Below are 15,893 nucleotides of genomic sequence, written 5' to 3'. Positions count from 1 at the left end.
CTGTATCCTCTTAGCATCCTCCTCACAGCTAACACCGCCGCCCAGCTTCGTGTCATCCGCAAACTTGGAGATGCTGCATTTAATTCCCTCGTCTAAATCATTAATATATTAGTAATAGTTAGTAAGTGAGACACCTTCAAGAGAGAATTTGAGAGTACAAAGCTTGTGTGTGCTTGTCAGAATAAAAGGTAAAGTTAACAAGTGTAGGGAACCCTGGTTTTCAAGAGATATTGAGGCCCTGGTTAAGAGTGAAAAAAGGAGGTGCATAGCAGGTATAGGCAAGTAGGAACATGGGGTGTTTATGGAGCATAAGAAATGCAAGAGAACACGTAAGAAAGAAACCAGGAAGGCTAAAAGGTGGCAGAAAGTTGCCCAGAAGTCAAGATGAAGGAGAATCCCAAGGGATTCTACAGAGATGTTAGGAGCAAAAGGATTTCACGGGACAAAATTGGTCCTCTGGAAGATCAGAATGGTATTGTATGGAGCCAAAAGAGATGGGGGTGATCTTAAATACATTTTTTATATCTTTATTTATTCAGGAGACAGACACAGAGCCTATAGAAGTGAGGCAAAGTGGCATCAACTTCATGGACCCTGTACAGATTAGAGGAGGATGTGTTTGCTGTCTTGAGGCAAATTAGGGTGGACAAGGAGTTCCTTAGATCCTGCGGGAAGCAATGGCAGAGATGGCCAGGGTCCTAGCAGAGATACTTAAATCATCCTTAGCAACAGGTGAGTATTCAGAGAATTGGAGGACAGTTTGAGAAAGGCTCTAAACATAAACCAGGAAGTTATAGGCCAGTGAGACTCACATCAGCGGTGGAAAAGTTATTGGAAGGTATTCTAAGGGACTGGATATATGAGTGTTTGGATAGACACAGTCTGATTAAGGATAGTCAGATGGTTTCATGGTCATGAAACCTTAGTGTTTCTTGAAGAAGTTACTAGGAAAGCAAATGAAGGCAAGGCAGTCGATGTTGTCTACATGGACTTTAGAAAAGGTATTTGACAGGGAGGTTGGTTAAGAAGGTTCAGTTGTTCAGCATTCAAGATGAGGTAGTAAATTGGATTAGACATTGGCTCTGTGGGAGAAGCCGGAGAGTGGTAGTAGATGGCTGCCTCTCTGACTGGAGGCCTGTGAATAGTGGAGTGCCACAGGGATAGCGCTGGGTCTGTTGTTGCTTGTCATCTATATCAATGATCTGGATGATAATGTGGTTAACTGGATCAGTGAATTTGTGGATGACACCAAGATTGGGGGGTGTAGTGGACAACAAGGAAGACTATCGTGGCTTGCAGAGGGATGTGGACTAGCTGGAGAAATGGGCTGAAAATAGCAGTCTATTGCTCTTTTGTAGCACCAACCAGGTGAGGTCTTACACAGTGAATGGTCGGGCACTGAAGAGTGTGGTAGAACAAAGTAATTAGGGAATACAGGTTGATAATTTGTTAAAAGTGTCACAGTTAGATAGGGTCTTAAAGAAAGCTTTTGACACATTAGAACACAGAACATGGAAATATACAGCACATTACAGGCCCTTCGGCCCATAATGTTCTGCCGACCATGTAACCTACTCTAGATTCAGCCTAGAATTTCCCTAGTGCATAGCCCTATATTTTCCTAAGCTCCATCTACCTATCTAAGAGGCTCTTAAAAGATCCTATTGTATCTGCTTCCAGCACCACCACTGGCATTGTATTCCATGCCCCCACCACTCTCTGTGTGAAAATCTTACTCCAACTGGGGTCTGACCAAGGTCTTATATAGCTGTAACTTTACCTCACAGCTCTTGAACTCAATCCCACAGTTAATGAAGGCCAACGCACCGTATGCCTTAACAACACTGTCAACCTGTGCAGCAGCTTTGAACGTCCTACCAACATGGACACCAAGATCTCTCAGATACTCCACACTGCCAAGAGTCTTACCATTTATATTATATTCTCTTCAAATTGGACCTACCAAAATGAACCACTTCGCACTTATCTGGGTTGAAGTCCATCTGCCACTTCTCAGCCCAGTTCTGCATCCTATCAATGCCCTGTGTAATCTCTGACACCCCTTCAATCTATCCACAACATCCCAACTTTTGTGTCATCAGCAAACTTACTAACCCACCCTTCTACTTCCTCATCCAGGTAGTTTATAAAAATCACAAAGAGGACGGGTCACAGAACAGATCCCTGTGGAGCACCACTGGTCACTGACCTCCATGTAAAATATGAACAATCTACAACCACCCTTTGCCTTCTGTGGGCAAGTCATTTCCAGATCCACAAAGCAAGGTCCCCTTGGATCCCACGCCTCCTTACTTTCTGAAGGAGCCTCGCATGGGGAACCTTATCAAATGTCTTACTGAACTCCATATACACCACATCCACTGCTCTACCTTCATCTATGAGTTTTTGTTACATCCTCAAAGAATTCAATCAGGCTTGTAAGGCCCGACCTGCCTTTGACAAAGCCATGCTGACTATCCCTAATCAGATCATCTCTCTCCAAATGCTCATAAGTCCTGCCTCTCAGGATCTTCTCCAACAACTTGACCACCACTGAAGTCAGACAGAGTGGTCTTTAATTTCCTGGGTTATCTCTACTCCCTTCCTCATACAAGGGAACAACATTTGCAACCCTCCAATCCTCTGTTACTTCTCCCATCCTTCTTGATGATGCAAAGAGGCTCAGCTATCTCCTCCTTCACTTCCCACAGTAGTCTGGGGTATATCCAGTCCTGGTGACTTAATCTAACCTAATGCTTTTCAAAAGCACCAACACATCCTCTTTCTTAATGTCTATGTGCTCAAGTGTTTCAGTCCACTAAGTCATCCCCACTATTCCCTGGTGAATACTGAAGCAAAGTATTCATTAAGTACCTCCGACCCCATGCACACGTTTCCACTATCACACCTGGTTGATCCTATTCTCACGTGGTTCATCCTCTTGCTCTTCACATACTTGTAGAATGCCTTGGGGTTTTCCTTAATCCTGCTCACCAAGGCCTTCTCATGGCCCCTTCTGATTCTCCTAATTTCATTCTTAAGCTCCTTGCTAGCAACCTTGTAATTTTCTAGAGCTTTAATTTTCTCGAACCTTTTGTAAGCTTTTCTTTTCTTCTTAACTAGATATTCTACATAATTTTTACCCTACCATCCTTTCCCTACCTCAATGGAACATACCTACGCAGAACTCCATGCAAATGTTCTCTGAACATTGGCCACATTTCTGCCATGCATTTCCCTGAGAACATCTGCTCCCAAGTTCCTACCTGATAGCATCATACATCTCCCTACCTCAATTGAATATTTTCCCAAATTGTCTGCTCCTATCGCTCTCCAGCACTATGGTAAAGGAGAAAGAGTTGTGATCACTACCTCCAAAATGCTCTCCCACTGAGAGATATGACACCTGACCAGGTTCATTTCCCAATACCAGATCAAGTACAACCTCTCCTCTAGTAGGCTTATCTCCATATTGCATCACAAAATCTTCCTGAACATACCTAACGAACTCCACCCCATCTAAATCCCTTACTCTAAGGAGATGCCAGTCAATATTAGGAAAGTTAAAATCTCCCATCACAACAACCATATTGTTATTGCACCATTCCAGAATCTGTCTCCCTATCTGCTCCTTGATATCCCTGTTATTAGGGGGTCTATAAAAACACCCAGTCGAGTTATTGCCCCTTTCCTGTTTCTAACTTCCACCCCCACTGACTCAGCAGACCATCCCTCCATGTCTTCCTCCTTTTCTGCAGCCGTGACACTATCCTTAATTAGCAAAGCCACACTCCCACCTCTTTTGCCTCCCTCTTTGTTCTTTTAGAAACATCTAAAGCCCGGCACACTCAGCAGCCATTCCTGTTCCTGAGACATCCAAGTCTCTGTAATGGCCACAGCGTCACATCGGCCTTCATAAATCAAAGTACTGAGCACAGGAGGTGGGATGTTATACTGAAGTTGTTTAAGACACTGGTGAGGCCTAATTTGGAGTATTGTGTGCAGTTTTGGTCACCTACCTACAGGAAAGATGTAAACAAGATTGAAAGAACACAGAGAAAATTTACAAGGATGTTGCTGGGACTGGAGGACTGAGTTACAAGGGAAAATTGAATAGGTTAGGACTTTATTCTTTGGAACATAAACATTGTGAGGAGATTTGATAGGGGCATACAAAATTATGAGATGTATAGATTGGGTAAATGCAAGTAGGCTTTGTCTAGATTGGGTGCGACTACAACCAGAAGTCATGGGTTAAGGGTGAACAGTTTAAGGGGAACATGAGGGGAAACTGCTTCACTTAGAGAGTGGTGTGAGTATGGAATGAGCTGTCAACACAAATGGTGCATGCAAACTCGATTTCAATGTTTAAATGAAGTTTGGAGAGGTAAGACCATAAGACATGGGAGCAGAATTAGGCCATTTGTCCCAATGAGTCTGCTCTGCTATTTAATAATGGCTGATCCTTTTCTCCCCTCCTCAGCTTCCTGTGTAATAAACTCCACTAATTCACTGCCATCTGGCTGAAGAAATTTTTCCACATCTGTTTTAAATGGAGGCTATGTCCTCTTGTCCTAGACTCTCCCATCATGGGAAACATCCTTTCCATACCTTCTCTAACTAGGCCTTTCAACATTCAAAAGGTTTCAATGAGATCCCCCATCATCCCTCTAAATTCTAGAGAGTACAGACCCATTGAAAGTTCTTCGTATGATAACATCCTTTCATTCCCGGAAAAATCCTTGTGAACCTCCTCTGGACTCTCTCCAATGTCAACACATCTCTTCCAAGACGTGGAGCCCAAAACTGTACACAGTACTCAAAGTGAGGTCTCACCACTGCCTCAAAGCCTCAGCATCACATCCTTGCTATTGTATTCTAGACCTCTTGAAATGAATGCTAACATTGCATTTGCCTTCTTCACCACCAACTCAACCTGCAAGTTAACCTTTAGGCCGTTCTGCACAAGGACTCTCAAGTCCCTCTGCATCTCAGATTTTGGGATTTTCTCCTTATTTAGAAAATAGTCTGCACATTTAGTTCCACTGTAGCGATGTGCTACACACAGCGCTGAAATAACGACACACAGTCGGTAAGTCATTTCAAGACTAGTTTATTCAAACTTCGCGGCACTGGCATTTAATCCCTAGCGCCTGCCCTCTCCGGGCGGAAATGATGTCAGAGGTGCATTACCAAAGTCTCTCCCCATGCGCTGGCTATTTGTGAGACGGTTTGCCTGCGCAGAAAGTGGGTCGCCACACTACTACCAAAGTGCATTATCATGCATTTTCCAACATTGTATTTCATCTGTCATTTCTTTGCCCATTCTCTTCATCTGTCCAAATCCTTCTGCAGCCTACCTGTTTCCTCAACACTACCTGCCCCTTCACTACTCTTGGTATCATCTGCAAACTTGGCAACAAAGCCATCTATTTCATCATCCAAGTCATTTATATACAGCATAAAAAGAAGCAGACCCATCACTGACCCCTGTGGAACATCACTGGCCACTGGCAGCCAACCAGACAAGGATCCTTTTATTCCCACTCGCTGCTCCTACCAATCAGACAATGCTCTAACCACGTTAGTAACTTTCCTGTAAGTAATACCAAGGGCTCTTAACTTGGTAAGCAGCCTCACTTGTGGCACTTTGTCAATGGCCTTCTGAAAGTCCAAATATACAACATCCACTGTATCCCCTTTATCTATCCTACTTGTAATCTCCACAAAGAATTCCAACAGGTTTGCCAAGTAAGAATTTCTTGTAAGGAAACCATGCTGACTTTGTCCTGTGTCACCAAATGCTCCATAACCTCATCCTTGACAATTGACTCCAACATCTTCCCAACCACAGAGGTCAGGCTAACTGGTCTATAATTTCCTTTCTGCTGCCTTCCTCCTTTCTTAAATAGTGGAGTGAGATTTGCAAATTTTCCAGCCCTCTCGCACCATGCCAGGGTCCAATGATTTGTGAAAGATCATTACTATTGCCTCCACAATCTCTAACGCTAACCCTTTCAGAACCCTAGGGTGCAGTTCATCTGGTCTGGGTGACTTACATACCTTTAGGTCTTTCAGCTTTTTGAGCACCTTCTCCCTTGTAATAGTACCTGCACCCACTTCTCTTCCTTCACACACTACAACATCAGGCACACTGCTAGTGTCTTCCACAGTGAAGACTGACGCAAAATACTCACTTAGTTCATCTGCTATCTCCTTGTCTCCCTCTATTATTTTTCCAGCCTCATTTTCTAGCGGTCCTATATCCACCCTCTTCTTTTTTGCATATTTGATAAAGCTTTTACTATCCACTTGGATATTGTTTGTTAGCTTGCTTTCATATTTCATCTTTTCCCTCCTCATGATTCTTCTAGTTGCTCTGTAGGTTTTTAAAAGCTTCCCAATCCTCTATCTTCCCACTAATTTTTACTTTGTTATACGTCCTCTTGTTTGCTTTTACAATAGCTTTGACTTTCCTTGTTAGCCATGGTTGTACTATCTTGCCACTTCAGTACTTCTTTGTGTTTGAAATACATCTACCCTGCACCTTCCTCATTTTTCCCCAGAAACTCACACATCCCTGCTAGCACCTTCTTCCAATTTTCTTTGGCCATCTCCTCTCCCATACCACTGTAATTTCCCTGACTCCACTGAAATACTGCTAAGTCGGACTTTACTTTCTCCCTATCAAATTTCAAGTTGAAGTCAATCATATTGTGATCACGGTCTAATAAGGGTTCTTTTACCTTAACCTCCCTAATTACCTCCGGTTCATTACATAACACCCACTCCAGTATAGCTGATCCTATAGAAGGCTCAATAACTGCTCTAAAAAAAGCCATCTAATAGGCATTCAACAACCTCACTCTTGAGATCCATCTCCAACCCGATTTTCCCAATCAATATGCATGTTGAAATCTCCCATGACCATCATAAAATTGCCCTCTTGACACACCTTTTCTATTTCCTGTTGTAATCTGTAGTCCACATCCCAGCTGCTGTTGGGGGGCCTGTACATAACTGCCATTAAGGTCCTTTTACCCTTGCAGTTTCTTAACTCAACCCACAAGGATTCAACATCTTCCAATCCTATGTCACATCTATCTACCAATTTGATGGCATCCTTTAGCAGCAGAGCCACACCACCCTCTCTGCCTATCTTCCTATCCCTCCAATACAACGTGTAACCTTGGACATTCAGCTCACAACTACAATCATCCTAAGTCAAGATTCAATGATGGCTACCACATCATACCTGACAATCTGTAAAAGTGCAACAAGACCATCACCTTATTTCCTGTACTCCGTGCATTGAGATATAACACTTCGAGTACTGTATTCGCTATTCTTTTTGATTATGCATCCCTAATGCACTGATACTCACCCTGCTGGCTGCAATTATGTCCTATCACCTGCATGCCATTCCTGATAGTCTAGCTCCACGCTACCTTTCCTTTTTTACCAGTCGTCCTATCCTGAGTCCCTTCACTCTGGTTCCCACCCCCACCCCCTCGCCAAATTAGTTTAAACCCTGCTCAACAGTGCCAACAAACTTGCCCACGAGAATATTTGTTCCCCTTGGGTTCAGGTGCAACCCGTTACTGTTACCAGGTTCAGATATGGCCCAAGAGTGGAGTGAGAGACACTGAAGCAGGTCGATAGTTCACAAACTTTATTGCTAACAGAGTTAAAGGGAAAATAAACAATAAACACTAGGCCAAATGGGAAACTCTCAAATGGTAAACAAAGCCTATACTGTGGCTGAAAAAAAAACCTAAGCATTAAAAGAATACCACTATTCTTCAGAGTCAGGTGACTCGACAGTCCAATTTCTCAGGGAAGGTCTAAAGCAGACAGTTAAGTATTGCTGTGCTCTGTCCAAGTCTCGACAAGCACTGTGACGACAAGTATGGAGTTAAATACTATCACGATTAAATAATAATTCGCTGACCCGTGCAAATTCACAAGGGCAATTGCTGTATCTGCTGCGCTGCTGAATCTGTGGTTGTGACAGGGACCCCTCTCCAGGCGGAGACCCTGAGGCCCCAGAGACCTGTGTCTGCTGGAAGTCCCGGATCAGCCACTTATCCAAGATGTCCTTCGCCAGGATCCAAGCATGTTCTTCTGGGCCATACCCTTCTCAGTCCACAAGGTACTGGACCTTACCATGTACCCAGTGAGATGCCAGGAGGCGCCGCACAGTATAGACAAGGGAACCACCTACCAGGTGGGGTGCCCGCGAACAGGGGAGAGGTAGTAATCGCCTTGAGCTGGGAAACATGGAATACTGGGTGGATCTTCAGTGATGCTGGTAGACACAATCTATAGGACACCTCGACTCCCTGCTCCAAAGAGATGCCCTTGTATTCGGAGGCTCTTCAAACTCCTTACAGACATCGGTGGGAACTGAATCTTCGTTGTTAACACTGTAAAGTGATGCACTAACCACTGCACTACCACGTCGCGCACAGAGGGGCTTCTTCTCCCTTCCTTTCCAGTCCTGATGAAGGGTCTCAGTCCAAAACATTAACTCTGTTCCTTTCCATAGATGCTGCCTGACATGCTGAACATTTTGTGGGTGTGGTTCAGAATGTTTCTGCTCAAGGTTACGGCCACAGTGGATCATCCTCACCCTGGATTAGCCAGGGGCCTGTTACAGTTTGGTCTTGGATTGCTCCAACCAGACTCCTGGTTCTGGGAACGCTGTCTGTCACTAGCAACATCATACGAAAACATAAATAACTCAGCACAGACTGGAGGTCTCAGTTGACTATGGGTGTGAGAAGGGGTAGAGAGGAACAATACATCAGCCATGTTCAAAATGGTTAAGCAGACTCGATGGGCTGAATGGCTTAATTCTGCTCCTATCTTATGGTCTATGGTCCTATCACCTTGAATCCACAGTTGTTCAAGGGAGAGAACTCTGGGCAATGTCCTCCTGCTCTGCCCTCAATAGTCAATCCCGTAATTTGGGACTGAACCCTGGTTGTGGACCTTTTTAACCAGGGGTAACTATCCAATACCCATTGTGTGCAGTACAGAGATGACCCCCTTGTGCTTTGGTAAGCTCCCCCTCATTCGTCCAACCGAGCAAGCCCCCCAGGTTATTCCTCCTGACCCGTGTTACCCTTGATTGCTTTGTGCTACAATGGACTTGCAGTTTTTGTTCTAGTTGTGCTGGGTGGCACACTAGCATATCGGTTGTAGTGTAATGCAGTCAGTGGTCGGAGTTCTATTCTCACCGCCATCTGTGAGGAGTTCATACTTCCCTCCTGTGGCAGCACGGGTTTCCTCCGCGTGCTCCAGTCTCCTCCCACTTCCCAAAGACGTGTGGGTTAGGGTTAGCCAGTTGTGGGCTTGCTGTTCTGGAACTAGAGGCAGCGGCTCAGCACAATCCTCGGACTGTGCTGGTCCTTTACGCAAACGACACATTTAACTGTATGTTTCCATGTTTCAATGGACACGTGACAAATATTTTTCTAAATATTTTCTAATATTTTTATAAGAATTGTGTATAGTTTAAGTTTCTTCTAATGATTGCTGCGTATCAGACACAATGTGTCTGTGATCCGTCCAGGATGTGCCCCCATCACAGAGGGGGTACAGGAGCCTAAACACACACACTCAGTGTTCTAGGAACAGCTTCTTCCCCTCCGCCATCAGATATCTGAATGGACCATGAACATTACCTCACTTATATAATTTTATATATTTTTTAATTATGATTTATAGAATATTTCTATGTATTCCACTGTAATGCTGCCCTGGAACAACAAATTTCACGTTTGTCGGTAATAGAAAACTTGACTCTAATCCTGCCTGGTTTTCATTGCTGCTGTGCAGACATGTACTTGTTCATATGACAATAAACTTGACGTACCGTAAGCAACCTCCATTTCAAACTTGTACACCCAGTATTTCACACAAGCCTCTGCAGCTGCTAACCCTCTCCCCACCTGGAATCTTTGCTCCTTCCGGCAGCCCTGCATGACTGTTAAACCCCAACAATGGTTCCACCAAACCCCAGGACACCTGCGTAGCTTGTCTTGAACCCCCTGATGTTCCTTGCCCTGCACTGACTGACCTTTGTCTGCACCTCGTGCTCTCAAACAGTGCTCAGGAAGGGAATTTTGATGAATAAGTAAGGGTTAGCGAATCAGAAATACGGTGCCAGCCACCCAGGTTCAATTCTCTCCGCTGTCTGTACAGAGTTTTATGTTCTCCCTCTGATTGCTTGGGTTTCCCCAGCTGCTCCGGTTTCCTCCCACAGTCCAAAGATGTACCGGTTAGTAGGTTAATTTGCCACATGGGAGTAATTGGGTAGTGTGGTCTTGATGGGCCAAAGGGCCTGCTACTGTACTGTACCTCTAAATAAAATAAAACATATAGAAAAAAAACTGCAGAAAGATATGGTATAAAATATAATATAAAATAAATTATTTTCTCAAGACTTTGACTGTATTTTCTGGACCCAAGTCTCTATGGTTAAATCCTAGGTTAGTTCAAAGACGTCACGGTGTGGCCAGTGGTTGCTTGAGAGGAACTTCCACTGAGATCGTGAGGTGGAAAAATGGGAATGCTTCAGGGACATGATCAGGTCAGGAATTTTCCTTAGAATTAGCACTGGCTTGACGCAGAAGTATCCCCACTTTAAGGCATGCTCTCCTCTGAAGAGGTGGGAAATCTGGTTTGGCAGGAAGGCACTACTTACATTTGAAGCAGAGCAGTCCCATTCAAAGCCTTCGAACAGAACCAGGTCCTTGACGAAGACAGAAATGGCCCTCAGGATGAACGACAAAAAGAGGTTCATGTGGATATAATTTCGGGTGCAGCGTAACTTCCTGCAGGAAGATGAAAGTGGAATGAGTGCACTGTAAATCAGATAGCGCCTAGGCTCAGCATTCCTCCTGTACCCAACAACGTGGTCAGTGAGTGGCTCGTGGTCTTTTGTTGCAGTAGCCCATCCATTTGAAGGTCCACAGAGCTCTTCTGCACATCACGGTTGTAACACGTGGTTATTTGGGTTACTGTCGCCTTCCTGTCAGCCTGAACCTGTCTAACCAGAGGACCTCTGACCTCTCTCATTAACAAGGTGTTTTCACCCACAGATTTTTTTTGTTTTTAGCACCCACAGCTCCAATCTGCTGATGACACCACATTGACTGGCCTCATCTCAAACAATAACAAGGTGGCCTACAGAGTCATCACCCTGACAACCTCTCCCTCAATGTCGCAAAAACAAAGGGGCTGGTTGTGGATTACAGGAGGAATGGAGACGGGCTCACCCCTATTGACATCAATGGATCTGGGGTTGAGAGGGTGAACAGCTTTAAGTTCCTCAGCATCCACATCACCGAGGACCTCACGAGGTCTGTACACACCAGCTGTGTGGTGAAAAAGGCACAACAGCCCCTCTTTCACCTCAGACAGCTGAGGAAGTTGGGTGTGGGCCCAAAAATCCTAAGAACTTTCTACAGGAGCGCAATTGAGAGCAGCCTGACTGGCTGCATCACTGCCTGGTATGGGAACTGTACTTCCCACAATTGCAGAACTCTGCAGAGAGTGGTGTGGACAACCCAGCATGTTAGTGAATGTGAACTTCCCATTATTGAGGACATTTACAGAGACAGGTGTGTAAAAAGGGCCTGAAGGATCATTGGGGACCCGAGTCACCCCAACCACAAACTGTTCCAGCTGCTACCATCTGGGAAACAGTACCGCAGCATAAAAGCCAGGACCAATAGGCTCCGGGACAGCTCCTTCCACCAGGCCATCAGACTGATTAATCCACGCCGACGCAATTGTATTTCCATGCTAGAGTAACTGTCCTGTTGTACATACTATTTATTACAAATTGCTAAAATTGCACATTACACATTCAGATGGAGACGTAAAGATTTTTACTCCTCATGTATGTGAAGGATGTAAGTGATCAAGTCAATTCAGTTCAATTCTCTGTAAACTCCAGAGACCATTGTACATGAAAATCCCAGGAGATCAGCAGTTTCTTACTCAAACCACCCTCCAGGCAGCAACTGTCATTCCACAGTCATATTTCTCCCTCATTCTGATGTCTGGTCTGTACAACCGCGTGACCGTATATAAAGGGGCACCAAATAAAGCCGCAACTGGGTGCAGAAATCACAGACAGTTCATTGTCACAGTGTTAAAGAAACTGATGATTGTCAGCTTGCCCACACTGCTCACTACTCTTGACGAAAGAGATTAAACAGGTTTATTTGTCACATGTGCATTGCAACATACCACAAAATGAATCATTTGCGTCAACGCCCACGGTCCGAGAAGCGCTGTGGATGGCTCGCAAGTGTCACGATGCTTCCAGCACCAAAATGTTATGCTCACAATTACTCTCCCTAATCCCAGGACTATACAACATAGGTGCAGAATCAGGCCTTTTCACTCATAGATCCTGTTCCATCATGGCTGATTTATTATCCCTCTCAACCCCGTTCTCCAGCCTTCTCCTCATCACCTATGTCTTTGCACTGTGGGAGGAGACCTTAGCATCCAGAGGAAACCCGTGCAGTCACAGGGAGAACATACAAACCCTCATGGACAGTGGCGGGAATTGAACACCGATCACTGATCACTGGCGCAGTAAATCATTTTGCTAATGCTACGCTACCATGCCACCCAGTGCTAAATCAGTAAGGGCTGAGCACCAGAATACAACTTTGTACCAGACAGTATCACTAACAAAGCTCACCTGGGTAGCCAGCCATCCTAGCCCAGCCCCGTCACCTTCTCTATCTCTGCAATGTCTACACCAGCTGTCTGTGGACACACAACATAAGCTGACTGGAACTTCATCCAGTCTCACTCTGACAAGCTGTCCCCTCTCTGAGCCCTGCCCTACCCTCCAAGTCTTGCTTCCTCCCACTGCCACTTCTCTGAGCCCTGGGTCTTCAACAGCACTGCCCCACTGTTTACTCACTGCCCCCTCCAAATCCTGCCCCAGAGATCCCTCCCCAAGCCCCGCCCTGCTCACAGCTCCCTTCACGAACCTATCCACTCCACACACACTATTCACAGCCCTGCCTAAAACACTTGATCCTATATCATTTAAAAAAAAGGTATCAGATGACTTACAGTCTCCATGGTGGGAGTGTGAAAAGAAACCCTTCACAACCCCAACCTCCAGACTGATTCCGCATCCCACACACCCCATTGCTGGTTCTGTTACCCTGCCAGTCACAAGCTTTCGATTACACTCCAGTGATGGTTCCCACCTGCAATGCCCTCTGGGTGGAAAGAATTATCGTCTTATCTCTGATCCTTTTTCCCAATCACCTTTGAGACCAGCTGCATCAAAGACTCAAAGTACAATTCACTGCCTGACTATGGGAATTGCAAGGCATCTGTCAGCACGGTCCTATAGAGAGGATCACTGGGGCCTCTCTTGAATCCATCCGAGATATCATTCGGGAGTGCTGATCTCACATCTGTCCAACACTCTCTTCGACCCCTACCATCAGGCAGGAATTACCGTACTAACAGGGTTCTGAAAGGGTTAGCAGTAGAGATTATGCAGGCGTTACTAATGATCTTTCAAAAATCATTGGACTCTGGCACAGTGCCAGAGGTCTGGAAAACTGCAAATGCCACTCCACTCTTTGAAAGGAGGAAGGCAACAGAAAGGAAATTATAGACCAGTTAGCCTGAACTCAGTGGTTGTGAAGATGTTAGAGTCAATTGTTAAGGACGAGGCGATGGAGTACTTGGTGACACAGGACAAGATAGAACAAAGTCAGCATGGTTTCCTTTAGGGAAAATCCTGCCTGATGAACTTGTTGGAATTCTTTGAGGAGATTACAAGTAGGATAGATAAAGGGGATACAGTGGATGTTGTATATTTGGACTTTCAGAAGGCCATTGACAAGGTGCCACACATGAGGCTGCTAACCAAGTTAAGAGCCCATGGCATTACAGGAAAGTTACTAACGTGGTTAGAGCATTGTCTGATTGGTAGGAGGCAGCGAGTGGGAATAAAAGGACCCTTGGCTGGTTGGCTGCCAGTGACCAGTGGTGTTCCGCAGGGGTCAGTGTTGGGTCTGTTTCTTTTTATGCTGTATATAAATGACTTGGATGATGAAATAGATGGCTTTGTTGCCAAGTTTGCAGATACTAAGAGTAGTGAAGGGGCAGGTAGTGTTGAGGAACCAGGTAGGCTGCCAAAGGACTTGGACAGATTAGGAGAATGGGCAAAGAAATGACAGATGAAATACTATGTTGGAAAATGCATGATAATGCACTTTGGTAGTAGAACTAAATGTGCAGACTATTTTCTAAATGAGGAGAAAATCCCAAAATCTGAGATGCAGAGGGACTTGACAGTCCTTGTGCAGAACGGCCTAAAGGTTAACTTGCAGGTTGAGTTGGTGGTGAAGAAGGCAAATGCAATGTTAGCATTCATTTCAAGAGGTCTAGAATATAATAGCAAGGATGTGATGCTGAGGCTTTGAGGCAGTGGTATTAAGAGGAATAGATAGAGTTGACAGCCAGCGCCTCTTCCCCAGGGCACCACTGCTCAGTACAAGAGGACATGGCTTTAAGGTAAAGGGAGGGAAGTTCAAGGAGGATTTTAGAGGAAGGTTTTTTACTCAGTGGTTGGTGCGTGGAATGCACTGCCTGAGTCAGTGGTGAAGGCAGATACACTAGTGAAGTTTAAGAGACTACTAGACAGGCATATGGAGGAAATTAAGGTGGGGGGTTATATGGGAGGCAGGGTTTGAAAGTCGGCACAACATTGTGGGCCGAAGGGCCTGTAATGTGCTGTAATATTCTAAGTTCTATGATGTGGGATCTCATTGAAACCTTTCGAGTGCTGAAAGGCCTAGACAGAGTAGATGTGGAAAGGATGTTTCCTGTGGTGGGGGAATCTAAGACAAGAGGGCACAGCCTCAGAATAGAGGGGCATCCATTTAAAATCGAGATGCAGAGAAATTTCTTAAGCCAGTGGGTGGTGAATTTGTGGAATTTGTTACCACGGGCAGCTGTGGAGGCCAGATCATTGGGTGTATTTAAGGCAGAGATTGATAGGTTCTTGATTGGACGTGGCATCAAAGGTTATAGGGAGAAGGCTGGGAGTGGGGCTGGGGAGGGGAAAATGGATCAGTCATGATTGAATGGTGGAGCAGACATTTATGTAATCCACTGTACTGCTGCCACCAAAAAAAAATTCATAACATATGTGAGTGATGATAAGCCTCATTCTGATATAGGTGTCTATTAAGAATGGAGAGTGGGAAGGGGGTGGGGAGAAGGGAATCATGGTTGGGAAAAGGGGAAGGGAGAGGGAAGCACCAGAGAGACATTCCGTAATGATCAATAAACCAATTGTTTGTAATTAAGTGGCCTCTCCTGGTGTCTCAGGGCTGGGTGTGTCTGCTATCCTCTCACCCCCCCCGGCCCTCCTGCTCTCACCTGTCCCGCCCCCCCGCCACCCTCGACATTCCCAACATCATTTGCTCCCGCCAGATTTACACTCACTCTCTGCTCCACATTGATAAGTACAGTACCACGCAAAAATCTTTGGCCCCCGAGCTACTCACAGGTTCCTGAGACTTTAGCACAGTACTGTAACTCACACACAACACATGAGGTAATATTATCACAAATATTCCATACACATGGGCTGAAAGCACACATCACCGGACTCAAGGTCAGCTTCGAACCCACTGTTATAAGTCTATTGTCAACGAACCTCCTGTAAGATAAGATGGGACTCCTGATCTCACAGTCTACCTGATTATGTTCTTTCACCTGCACCACACTTTCTCTGTAGCTGTAGCACTTTATTCTGCATTCTGTTGTTGCTTTTCCCTGTACCACCCTGCTGTGCTGATGTACTGAACTGGATGGAATGCCAAACT

The 15,893-nt window shown here is 45.2% G+C and overlaps 1 protein-coding gene across 1 annotated transcript in view; it reads right to left on the bottom strand.

Moving 5' to 3' along the window:
• Nucleotides 1-15,893, bottom strand: part of LOC132394989 (vasoactive intestinal polypeptide receptor-like) — a 95,666-nt gene that overhangs the window by 37,170 nt on the left and 42,603 nt on the right. The window contains exon 9 of the mRNA XM_059971322.1: nucleotides 10,712-10,841. Within this exon, the coding sequence (XP_059827305.1) occupies nucleotides 10,712-10,841 (130 nt within the window). The remainder of the gene's footprint in view (nucleotides 1-10,711; nucleotides 10,842-15,893) is intronic.

The sequence above is a fragment of the Hypanus sabinus genome, chromosome 6 (assembly GCF_030144855.1).
Source record: "Hypanus sabinus isolate sHypSab1 chromosome 6, sHypSab1.hap1, whole genome shotgun sequence".
Lineage (NCBI taxonomy): Eukaryota > Metazoa > Chordata > Chondrichthyes > Myliobatiformes > Dasyatidae > Hypanus > Hypanus sabinus.
Note: the sequence above shows the minus strand (reverse complement) of the source record. Positions and strands in the feature narration are given on the sequence as shown.